At 40.1% G+C, this 12887-nt stretch overlaps 1 protein-coding gene across 2 annotated transcripts in view; it reads right to left on the bottom strand.

The window, feature by feature from the left end:
- The window catches only part of MAMDC2 (MAM domain containing 2), a 66878-nt gene that overhangs the window by 23789 nt on the left and 30202 nt on the right, over positions 1 to 12887 (bottom strand). For both annotated transcript variants that reach the window (XM_075410754.1, XM_075410755.1), the window contains exons 3-9: positions 12086 to 12351; positions 11518 to 11602; positions 10427 to 10564; positions 7906 to 8162; positions 4891 to 4984; positions 2520 to 2666; positions 1364 to 1629 (exon numbers count right to left, since the gene is read on the bottom strand). In XM_075410754.1, coding sequence (XP_075266869.1) covers positions 1364 to 1629; positions 2520 to 2666; positions 4891 to 4984; positions 7906 to 8162; positions 10427 to 10564; positions 11518 to 11602; positions 12086 to 12351 — 1253 coding nt within the window. The remainder of the gene's footprint in view (positions 1 to 1363; positions 1630 to 2519; positions 2667 to 4890; positions 4985 to 7905; positions 8163 to 10426; positions 10565 to 11517; positions 11603 to 12085; positions 12352 to 12887) is intronic.

The following is a 12887-nucleotide window of genomic DNA, read 5'->3' as shown; positions in this document are numbered from 1 at the left end:
AGCTACTGAACCTTTTTAGAAATGATAAAGAAATACATAAACAGGAGATGGCAAAAGTATATTATAAGCTTGCCTTTTTAACCAATACCTTTTTATCAGTTTAAAAATAGAGAAAAATACTTTTCTACAAATATTTTGGAATGATACTATGAGAGATTTTTCTGTCATGCACTTGGTGGGCAGTAATAAAATTCTTCATTTTCTGTATCAGTTGAAAGGGAATTAGAAATTCTATTCAGTTCTATGCATTAAAAATGTGTACATAAAAATCCCATCATTTTTTTAAGGTATCAGATATTTGAGAGAAAACACTAACCAACAATTAGGACTGAAATGTTCAGTGCAGATTTTTTTTGTGTGTGTGTGAACTTTTGCTTTCACAATATACTTACTTTGAAGAAAAACAAATTTTTTTTCCACAAAAAAAGTTAAACTCAATAACTACTGCAATTTCAAAAATGACTTTGTAGTGGGGAAAATGCTTAAGATGTTTGTCTATAATTTAGAAATACCTGAGTTACAAGACAAACTTTCACTCATATGTTCATACTACTATCACACTCTGAAAAAAAGCTGGCTTTATCTCAGTGTCATCAGGCAGTAATCCATCTGGTCCTCCTTAGGTGACTCACAGATAGAGAAAACCCATTAGAGAAATCAGGATAACCACAGAAGTAGCACCTACACAAATTTGTGTAAAAGTCAGTCTTTGTAAAAAGAGTGGAGGTGTGGAATAAGAGCAGCTTGAGGACTTAGGAGGTGATATGAAATATTATGTTATTCTTATCAACTTGCTGAGATAACAAAGTGACCTCTCCAGTCAGACACTGCAAATAGTTCAAGTCCATTGCTCTAAATTACACTGAATTGTGTTTTCATATTTTAACCCAGTGGTTGAGTTTAGGAAAGTAGGATCAGTTCCCTGTTTTGACCAGAACTTACCAGCACTGGCTTTTTAGATTAATTTAAATCTGTAATTGAGTATGGTGATGCAAACCACACAGGAAACTAACAAACTACAAGTGAATGTAGCCTGCTGAGAAACCAAGACACAAGCGGCTCTCATTAAAGCTCCTTTAGTGAAATCTCCACAAGATCTCCACAGTCCTCCACTGTGAATACAGTTGAGGACACCAGGGCAACACTCCCACGTTCCTGGTATGAAGCCCCTTTATTGGGACTCCCATGGGAGCCAGGCTGTGAAGAAATACTCTACTCCCCACTGTACTGCCTGGGGAACTCTATTTTACTGTGCAAGTATAGGTCACTTATGATTAATCCTCAGATAACAAAGAACCCTAGGAGGAGAAGACAAGGAAAATCTCTATCCAGAATTCAGCAGATTTGAAGAGTTGGCTCTTACCTTGCAAGGCATAGGCTTTTTGAAGGAGATTTCAGCTTGAGTCCAAACTCCCTTTGGAGAGTCCAAGACAGACCAGATTTTCTCTTGAACGACATGATTCTCCTCAAAGATATAAACAGCAAGAGTACCACTCATTTTGAAAAACCCATATAAGGCATAATAAAAACGCAGACAAAACTGCAAGTTTCCTGGCAGAGTCGGGCCATACAGACGTCCAATGTACCCAGGCTGGGTTGTAAACTTTGTGTTCGCCAACAAGTAATAACCTGCAAGACAGTGCAATTATTATTTCTAATACACAATTAGCACAGTTGATTTGCTATTAAAGCACAGTTGATACGCTATTAAAGCAGCTTCCATTACTGCATTAGACTCTGGTTATAAAAACAGTTTCTACTGGCAGGAAACAGATTATCACAGTCTGTTTGAAAGGAAATAAGAATTTTTCTAAAAGCACCCCGGCTATTTCAAGCAAAACTGGCACATGGCTACATTACCAGAAATAAGCACTTTTCAAATTTACACTGAAAAATTCTCTGGCCTGCTGGCCTCACTGGAAACCTGGCTGTTTCAAGGGTAATGCTCTGAGACCGAAGAATGAAGGATTTGGCACAAGGCCCATTATTCTCTGCACCAAGAATAAAGAGGTGAGACTTCAGCACATGTGATTAAAAACCACGAATACTCTACACAAAAAGATGTGTGAGCTTCAGAACTTATTAGCAGTTGTTTTACTACATGGCTTCACTACACATTTCACAGTTTTCCCTTAAAAATGCGAATTATCCTAAGCCTGGAAGAGCTAAGAGTCCACCATTCCTCTACATTAAAGACAATGCATTAAGCTATTACTATATTTGCTTGCATATTTTTATGGAATCATCCTTCTAGTGACTACGGATCAGTATAGTGAAGATACTCTGATTTACAGCCCTGCATGACTGTTGCAGAGGTGCCCTTCCCCCTTTACATGTGGGAAGGCATAGCCAGGGTCCCAGCTAGGACAGAGCAGTGTGCACTGATTTGTAATGGCAGGGAGTTGCAGTGAGGCAATCTAACCAGTGTGCCAATGACATTACTTAACAGAGTGACCAATGACACAGCAGGTTAACCTTTATATCCAGTTTGTCTCTTCTAGTGAAAAGTTTTGATTTACCAAAGCCAGTAGTGTGATCTCCTGCTCTATACACGTTACGCTTCACTTTCACTCTGCTCCATCCTAGGCCATCTTTGTGATCCTGGTAAAAATTACACAGATCTTCCTCAAAATTGCAGCCTGCCTCAGCGGGATTGAAAGGGGTTCCTAAAAGATAGATGCATATGCTCTGTTAGGGAGAGCACAGTATAATAAGCATAGCTATTTGAAGCACAAGTATAGTCTGTTTCATATTTTTTTGCATTACAGAGTGAGGTCAAAGATGTTATACACATATAGTGCAAAGTCACAATGATGTCAAAATTATCAATTTCCTATCACAAGTGGGTGTTATTTTCTTACATTTTTGCTGCAGCCAGAAGAAAACCTCCTTCACTGGCCCTCTAAAATATAAATAAGCCACAGATATTAAGAGAAGCTTCCTCCTTCAGGACATAATGCACAAAGACATTCAGATCATTTGGTTTCATCCTCCTCCTTCATTCAAAAGATATTTGGGCACAATGAGTGTGAGCGTATGCATGGGTGTACTTTCTGTACATCATGTAACTTTCTAACACCAATATTTAATATTCTTTTAAAGAGCGCTTTCTTAAAAAACCTTTTGTAGTCATGTATAATGTGTGTGCATATGCATGCCATAAGCCTGTAAGTCAAATAGCTTTTGATTCATGTACCACCTCATGGCTACTGACCTCTGGAACTATACCTCTTTCATTTTAACACTGCAGCAAAGCTGCACCATTTATAGTGAAGTTGATTAAAAGCTAAGCTAAGCTCCCCAGACCTGCTGTTGGCTCCCTCTTGACCTGCGATGTGGAATTCATGGGTCAGGTGCTTTTCAGTGATATATTTCTGCTTCCTTAGAAGCCTCATCAGTCACTTGTACCAGATGCTGAGGGAAGGAGGGGCACAACCCAAAGCCATCATGCAATTTTTGGCTATATGTCAGGAGTCAGGGCCATGTGACCATCACTCTACAGCAGCACGCAAGTCAAAATCAGGAAAAAACTTAATGCTGATATATATGCAGTGCTATGTCTGACTGAAAGGAGATTGAAGACCTCCTGCTTTTTAACATCTCTACTCAAAAGAATAGAAGATGGAAATAGGAGATATGTCTGAAGGATTAACCGGCTTTCCTGTAGTTCATCAAAATTTAAAGCAAATGGTTGACATTAATTTCTCAAACAGAAAAAAAACCTCAAAACTTCAAAATCACAGTTAGTAGGTAAAGCTCTACCTGAACCTATCAAATTTTCCGTTCAGAATAGATCAGAACTTGAGCCGTGATTCTATGACTAAATCATGGTTGGTGCAGAAAACACTATATGATTTATCCTATACCTCAACACAGAAAAGCCATCTGAAAATTAAAATGGAAGAGACAGATGAGCATTTAGCTCCAATCCATGGCATACTGCAAGCATAATTCAGCATTTTTGTTGCAAAACAAAGCAAAAGCAGAACAGGCATCAAGCAATTAATGAAACACCTAGAATTACTCAGCCAAGAGTCATCGATTAATAACATATCTGGAATCTACCCCCTACTGATACTTGAGCAGTGTAAGTAAAACTAGCAGAGACTCCAAGCAAATAAAAGAGGGCAAAAAAATATCTTTTTTCTTGTTCACGTCGAAACATTATCCAAAAATGCAAACTTGTGACCAAGAGAATGGATGGGCTCAGTGGGAAACCACTAACCTGCTTTTGATTATTGCTTAGTGCTACAGTAAAACCCAAGAAATCGGTACACAGGTACCTAAGAGACTGTATTCACAAATGACAAAGTCCTTCTTCCCAAATGCCTCTACAGCAGAGGATTCAGCTGGCTTCTGCTGCTGTGAAAACCTAATAAAATCCTGACAGACACACCACTCTCTGAGACAAATAATACCTCCTGGAATAGTGAAGACATGAAGACAAGTCTCCTGTTTTGGCCCTGAAGAACACCTCAGAGCTTGTGGCATAGAAGACGTTCCGTACATCAGCAGCAATGAAAAGCCCAGGACATTTTCTTTCTCATACCATCACACCTGGGGAAATCCCCCTCTCTTCCTGCAACAGGCCTGCGCGTGGTAATTCATTCAAAAGCTGGGGTGATGCAAATACAGCATTCGTCCAGCGCTCCAGTTTCAGAGCCCTGAGGCAAGGTCTTTGGAAAGGAAGCATCAAGGACTGGTTTCTGGATCAAATGAACTGTATTAGTGTTTATCTGTTGTCACCAGGAGGAAGAAGAGCCCAATGGTGCTGGTCAGTTGAGAAGCATCTGCACATCACTACCAAATACTGCAAGTACTGATAGACGGTTCAGAGGGGCAAACCAAAGGGCGAAAGCAAGGAAGGTAAAAAGCAGTAAGAACTCATACCTGTCTGATTGCTGCAGTAAACTGGAGAGAAAGAAATGTCATCAAGGGCAACATAACCTCCCTTGGCGCTATTGAAAGCAACTTCAAATATTACCTGGAAATGACAATCGTTTGTTATTCATGTGCCATATACACAACAATAATTTTGGTATGCATCTTCATATCACAGAATTCTGATCAGATGTCTCAGACAGACTCCAGGGCATCTCAGACAGCACTGCAGGTGCCCCAACACCTATATATATTATATCACTTATTAGGGATATAAAACAGACCCTGACCCTGGCACCAGATCTCTGCCCACTCAAGGTCAACAAAAATCAAGGGGAACATAGCTCTCCTGCTGCGTTATGAAACATCAGTTTTTAAGATGCAGTAAGGCTACTGTCATGATAACATACAAAGCCAGTATTCAGGGTCATCAGTCTATATTGATTGCAGCTCTAAAGCTGCCTAATTATCACTGTATCTAGAATTTATGGATCAAGAGCTAAAAACAAACTGTCTGGATTACTCTGCTTTTGCAGTATGAGGTTTTACTGTTTTCTCTAAACATCCTCAGACACTGAAACCCACGCCTTGGCATCAGCTGGCAGGGAAGTTTTCCTTAAAAAAATGTAGATAAGATAAGAACTAAAAAAGCTATCACTGTGTTTAGTTTACCACAAATATCAAACAATGTTTTACTTTGCGATTCCCAAGGGACATCATTTCCTCAAGTAAGTGAAGGACTGTCCATAACTCCTGAGGAAGTGTCATAACAGTTCTCTCAAGTATCAAAGCTCTGAGTTACAGGAAAACTCTGAGAAAAGGCCTGAATCACAAGGCAACCCCAGGGACAAAACAAGGATATAAGGACAAATGCTTCCAGACTGAGATCCTGTTCAGTGAAAGCCATGCCTGTGATGTCTCGCCTAGGGATGGGAGCCAAACTAGGAGAGCTGTGAAAGAATCCCGAGCTATCTCCTTTAGCCAAATGAAACAAAGAGGAAGACCCTCTTGAAGCAATTGAAGAAATTATATGCAAGGTTTAATCTTATTTCTATAAAGTGATCTCTAAAACAATGACTGTGTTGGATTACATAAAAATTCCTAGAGCAGAATAAAGGCCCATCTAGCCCAGTGTCTTGTCTCCAGCAGAGGTCACCTACAGAAAGAACTGAAGACAATGACAAGTTATCAGTTCTTCTTTCCTCACATTGCATTCCTGATGAATTCTTTCTTTCCCATTAATTGGATCAGTTTTTGAACTGGTCAGAATAATTGTAACCTTAGTACGTTGTGGATATGAATTCTACAGTTATGTGGTGTACGGAAAAATCGTCTCTTTGGTTTATTTTAAAAGTCTTACCTGGTAATTAAGAATTTAGAACAGCAACATATATTTTGAGAAAAAGGGAACAGTTAAGTTTTTCTGTATCATTCATTTTTTTATGAACCTCTACCATATTCTACTTTTTTTTTTTTACAGGCTGAACACTGTTATTTCATTAATGTAACTTCTCCGTACTTTTGATTATCCCCCATCTCCTTCTTGTAGTTCTAGGATATTTGTTTTTAACTGAGAGGGCTGGAGTTGCATACTCTGCTGAACATAGGGCATTCATCCAGTGGTACGACATCTTCTGTTTTGCTATTTATTCCAGTATAGATAGTTTCCAGCATTCTGGATGGTTTTATGAATGCCGCTAAGAACCAAGAGGATAGTTTCACAAAACTAACCATAGTACTGCCAATCTCTAAGTGATCATTAATTAATTTCTATCTACAGCACTAGGACTGTTTTTCCCCTTGCATGTTACTTTTTATATTTACTGAATAAGTAATTCACTTGCCATTCAGTACTGTGAGACCTTATCAGATCTAATACCCTCTCCCATACCATTTGAAGTCTAACAGTTCAAATGGATGACTTGGTCACTGACTTTACAGAGTACAAAAGGACTACGCAACATCTGATGAAAACTAGCTTTACCCCCAATAATTTCTGAAAATCTGCAGGCTTGCAGTGCATTAACCAATAATTTCTGTGGACTTAAAGCAAGTAGAATGAAAGATGATTTATTTGTAATCCTAGTGTTAGAAGTATATATATATATGGAGAGAGTGTGTGTGTATATATATATAACAAAATTACATATATATGTATAAAATATATGTTACATATTTGCATACAAGAATACATGTTTATGTATAATACATACACACTTTATTCCAATCTTCTAAGATATTTATATATGTGTTAGATATTAAAATATATATTTTACATATATGCAAAGAGATAATGTATATATGCATGTATGTATATATATCCTATATATACACACACACTTTTTTATGCATATATATGTGTGTGTGTATGTATTTTTTTATACATATATATACATATAATGTTTGTTCCAGTCTTCTAAGGTTTAGGTTCTTTTTCAGTAAACACTAGAGAACAAAAAATTCAATTTCTTTCTGATACTCTTGAAATTAATTACAGTAACCATAGAGAGCTGGCTTTCTCATCTAAGCACTACTGTACCTTTAGGTCCCAAGTTTGGACTCTATCTCATGAAAGCACAGAAAGACTGAACTGCCGATTGTATAAGGTGGGGAATAGAGCTGAATATTTCATAAAATTTTTCTTCTGTAGTGGGAGGCATGCACTATTTTGTGATAGCATCCTCAAAAATGGATCATTGAGTCACAGAAATACAGGACTTAACCTTATTCAGCAGGAACCGAAAGACCTCAAGTTAGTAGGACTCTACAACCTCCCAAGATATTCTGTTCAAGCACTTCACCACCTGACTTCATTTTTGCTGAAAATCAAGCACCAGTATGGAAAGCGATTCCTCCTTGACCCTTATGCAGTGGACAAAGGAAACAGCAGATCAACAGCATCCTTATAACCATCTTTCAGATACTGGAGGGCCACTGCCATGCTCCCAAGCTGGCCTGAGTTGGCACTCGTGTCTGATGCAACCTGGGAGTCGTAGCTGGACTGTACAGGAATGGTTGCTTTACCTCCATGGGGTACGGCGCATTGAAGTCAACTTCTGCTAGCGCCCATTCCACGCTCAGTGCACTGTCTGTTTTCCAGATCTCTTCATAAAAGCCACTTGTGTCTCTCAAGTAAACAGTAAAAACAATGCTACTCTCCTGCTTAAGTTGATAATAAAAGGATAAACAGCCAGACATTGGGGCCGTGGTCTTTGGTGAGATGAGCTGGGCCACTTCCTGAAAATGTTTGACGTAAACAGAGTCCACATACATGTAGTGACCTAAAAGTATAAAAGAAACTTGGTATAAGGACACTTTTTAAAGGATCTCACAAGAAGTATCAGGAGATAGGCAGGGACTAGACATGTATCTCTACGACCTGGACAATGATGGCTGATTCCTAGGAAATTTTACTAAGAGATATTTATTTTTTTCTCCTTTTCTCCTACATATAACCCAAATTTGATTGGCTAAAATACCAACGGCAAAACAGTCAGTCTCAGCTCTTTCTTAAGTCTTTAATTGAGACCTTTACCTTAAAGAAAGTAATAAACTTCTGAATTTTGGGAGCCATTCAAAAATGGAGAAATGCGTTACAACTGAGTAAATTCCCTGCGTCCCAACAGCTCAGTATTTAGTCTTTTTCGAAGTGCAACTTTTACTGAGGTAACCCAAGGAAACGAACAAGACTATAAACCACGTGTTTCCTCACAGGTTTTACTCAGACGTTCACTCAGTATATCAAATGAATTGGCAAATAACCTTTATTTTGCACATTTTACTGCTTGTATAATTCTGCTCGGTCTATCTAGGATTTGGTTTCCAAATGTTTTATTTTTACTGAATAGACTGTTTTTTTGTAAAATCCTCAAAAATGACTTTTGGGAGATGTTAATAAACAGAAAAATGCATTACAGATGAGGGGACTTCCTCTTCCTCAACAGCCAATATGACCTGCAGGATTTTCAAAGGGTACAGCTTCTCAGGCTTTGATTTTGGGAGAGCTATCTCAATTTAAACAGGACACATCCATGTGCATGGATATGCCGTGCATCTGTAGTTTTTCTTCTTCTACACTCCCAGAAACACAGCATCACACAGTATCGGTTGATGAACGGAAAAATGGTTCTTCACAAGTAGAAACCTTACAGGACGATGGAGTGTCAGACTGACAGGGTACTTCAGCATAACTATGCCATTAGGTTTGTGTCTACCCTACTACATCAATTAGCTAACAGCGTTCTCTAACCTGGAGATGTCACTTCTCACTTTGCTCCAGTGGAAGGAGGGGAAAGGGATTTGCTTGGCTACGGGTCTCCTCCAGCCTGCCTGCTGCCATGGGGCTGGTGATACTTCAGCTGTACTTGCCTACGAAGTTCTCGACTTCATTTTTGCTCTGTAGTTTTACCACATTTCCTAGCCTAATTATGATCTCCCTGGCTGATGTACCTGTGTAGCACAATAGTTGCAAAAAGAAGCCTCTTCTGTGACTTTTGGCTTCTTGGGGCCTTCTCAGTTGATGGTCAGCAGTGAGGGTTTGGTGTGAAAAAGAAACACTGTGGCTATAAGAAAAGAGATTGCTCTCAGTTGGCAGTGTTTCCTATCACATACTGTACTTTATTGAATCAGTAGAGCCACTGTCTGCTGTTGAAGTTGTGGTGGGTGAAACTTCCACCAAAATTTTACCAGCATTTAGCTGCCGTGGAGTGATGCCAGGCCGGACTGACACTCTGTACTCAACTCACACAATTGTGAAATAAATAAAAAGGCACAGCGGCATGAGTTAAGGAGAGAGGATCAGCCCTGCTTCTCATGATGAGATTCCTTTCGCCATAACAAGCATCACGTTGTCTGAGATGCACAGTGCGCGGCAGCAGCCAGATTTCCTGACAGTCACCCAATGCAGCAGTTCATGCCACACTACGTTAAGGCTAAGGTATTCCCAACCCGCCTCTACGACTATGTGAAAGGCTCTCCCCTCAACAAGGGGGCCGGGACAAGTATTTCGGACAGGGTGAGTGCTAAAAATCCTTCCAGTCTTTACAGCATTCTGCCTCCGATGGACTGTATTAGCAGCACCACATTTGACTGAAAGAAGCAAAGCTCCTAAACTGTGCAATTTATCCCAAGATTCTCCAAACCTGTTTCAGTCCCTTAGCTTTCCTACTCAATTTTCCCAATAGCCACTGGAAAGAAAACCTCTGCCAGATATGCAGAGCAGCAGTACAAGATTTTAAAACTTTTAGAATTCACAGAAAGATGAATTCTTGCCCTCTCCATCCAGAATTTTATTGTCATTTAGAGTAATTGTGAAGCCTAGCAAAGGGCATAACAACATTATTATAAAGCTTACAGACAACTTTGCAAGAAATTCTGAAAATTCCCCCGACCTTTTTCTAATCCCCCTTTTCACAGAAGTCATTCTTACCCTACTCAATGCCAGGAGAGAAGTAAGGACTCACATAGTAATTTGCAGTGTAAGAGTCACACATGGATCACAGAGTCAAACTTTCCACCATACTTCTGCTTTACATTTGTTGCTTACCCAGTTCACTGTTGAGCGTGTGGTCTTTGGGCAAGATAGACTGAGAATTGCGAATGTTTCCTCCACCAACAAACCAGTTCACATTGGGGTTCCAGCGGTTCACGAAACCACAAAGATGATTTTCTTCAAAGTCACATTCTGCAATTGCAGACATCACCAGCTCAGTGCACACATTCCCATTACAAAAACTGGAATAGAAGCTGTTGCTAAGCACTGGCCTTGTTTTACATATGGCAGTGCAGATAACACCTTTATGTGTGAAACTGGACGCAGCACTTTACAGCTTATAACAAATGGAAGCAAGCTTAGCCACAATTTTTGAAAGATTTTTGATAAAATTCTCATTTCCATCCTGTTCAGTGCAATCTATCTTTTTATTATTGAGCAATATAGAACTGCTGTAATTTAGAACCAGATAAAATAAATTTTAAATATACCACTTCATAGTACTAAATAGCCAGACCAGAACTTCCACTTGTAAATCAGGGATGGCTAGAAGCAAAGCAGGACTAGTATTTCATAGCAGTAATGAGATTGCTTTGTTTCCTTCACAGAGCCAAAGAATTGTGACAACTCCACCAGAGCTCCCCAGAAATGCAAAGGTCTCCCAGCCTCCTCATCACTGAAATTTTTTTACTTCATTAGCGGTTTTTGGCAAATGTAATGAGGAAATAGCAGTAAGTGTAAATATCAACAGATTTTTGACTCTGCAGTCTTCAAGATGCCACTGTAAGGAAGCGTGAGCAGGCAGACAGCAGAAATAACGTTGCAGCTGTTATGTGTAATATTTTCAGCAGTCTAGTTTTCTGAAAATATAACACTTGATCCTGCTTGAACAATAAATCACTTTAGAATGAATTATTGTGTGTGAAATGTCTATACATATCACAGAGATAGGTGAATAAAACCAGGTATTAGCATGTGCAACCTCAGCTTAAACAACATCAGTATTGAATATGGCAGCTGACTTTTCAATAAGGAAAAAGCCATTGTCTTTTTTCTCAACCCAGACCTTTAATTCAGTTTTTAAATTGCCAACAAGGCATTTTTTTCTATGCAGAGAAAATGGGAGCTGAGCAGGGAGTACTTACCAATACAATATCCAGGAGTTATTTTAATTTCAAAAACTGCTATACTGGCAGATTTATCTTGTCCCATTTCACCTTCCAGCACAATCTGCACAATACAAACCAAACTGTAAATGTTAGGGTTTTGGTATTTCCATTATCACCCTGGACATTTAAGCAGGATAAACAGGAGAACAAATTAAATATATGTGGAGGGACTCATCATCCTCACAAATGGGAGAGGTACTTTTGCTGGAAGGGGTTGGCAGAATGCATGAAAGATGGAGCCAATGCCCTTTCTCAAGGGCAGAAGGCACACCGAAGGACAGTGAGACAAGGCAAAAAAACCCCACACCTTGTGTAAGAGGAGGGGACTCCAGATTCCTCGGTGAGGCGTCCTCCCGCCCGGCCTGGCGGCCATGCTGCCTGCCCGCGGGCTGCACCGCACGGCCCCACAGCTGGCTCCACTCGCCGGTCGCGGGGACAGAGCCGTCGGCCGACTCACACGCTGCTAGCCATGGAGCCCAGGACAGGGCCCAGAGCGGAGATGTTCGAAAAGCACCCCCAAAGCATCTCCTGACATCAGGCTTACCTTGTACTTCTTTGTGCTGTTCACTAAATCTAAGCTGGCGATGAGCCAGCTGTCCGACGGCTGGCTGGCGGACCACAGCAGACGTTCAAAGCTCTCTCCTTCCCGCCTCAGGTACAGGTTGAGCCTGGCGGGGTCGGGCGAAGTCCCCGTGGCCGCTCCGATCTGGTAAATCAGCCTGAGGCAGCTCCACTCCTCAGAGTACAGCTCGGGGCTCGACAGCACTGCTTTCTCACCCTCGTGGGACGTATCCACGGAAATGTAATGCCCTGGGAACAGACACACGTCAGAATAATAAATGCCAGAGGCTTTGCTTTTGCACCCCTGGACAAAAGCGCTTATTTATGAAGGGATCGTCGTACTGGGCCTAGGTCAGGAGGCTGAGACAGCCTCTCATTCGTTAAGCAAGCCACTCAACCTTTTGATGTCCCATGTACCCACAAAAACGTCACTTCGTGTGTTTCACGGTACTTTTAATCACAGTTTCAAAATTACGGGAAATCTTCAGAGAAAGATGTTATGTCAGGGTAAAGCAGATTATGAAGTAAGTATTGCCCTCCAGAACTGATAGCTGTAGATGGACACTTTAATGACAAGATAATTCACACCATCAGGAACATGCTGCGAGAATATTTAATTGTTTTACAGATCAAAAGTTTTAAACTTCATTTTTATAATTTAGGTGTTAATACTTAAAAGAACACATTGTAGCCAAAAACTTCTAAAGCCTTTCTGGTTCCAAAGAAGCAAACCAGAAAGACATCTAAAGTAGTAAAACTAGCATGTACAAATCTGCTGATTCAAT

The sequence above is a fragment of the Opisthocomus hoazin genome, chromosome Z (assembly GCF_030867145.1).
Source record: "Opisthocomus hoazin isolate bOpiHoa1 chromosome Z, bOpiHoa1.hap1, whole genome shotgun sequence".
NCBI classification, from domain to species: Eukaryota; Metazoa; Chordata; class Aves; order Opisthocomiformes; family Opisthocomidae; genus Opisthocomus; species Opisthocomus hoazin.
The sequence above is the reverse complement of the archived record's forward strand: the minus strand, read 5'-3'. Positions and strand labels throughout refer to the sequence as shown.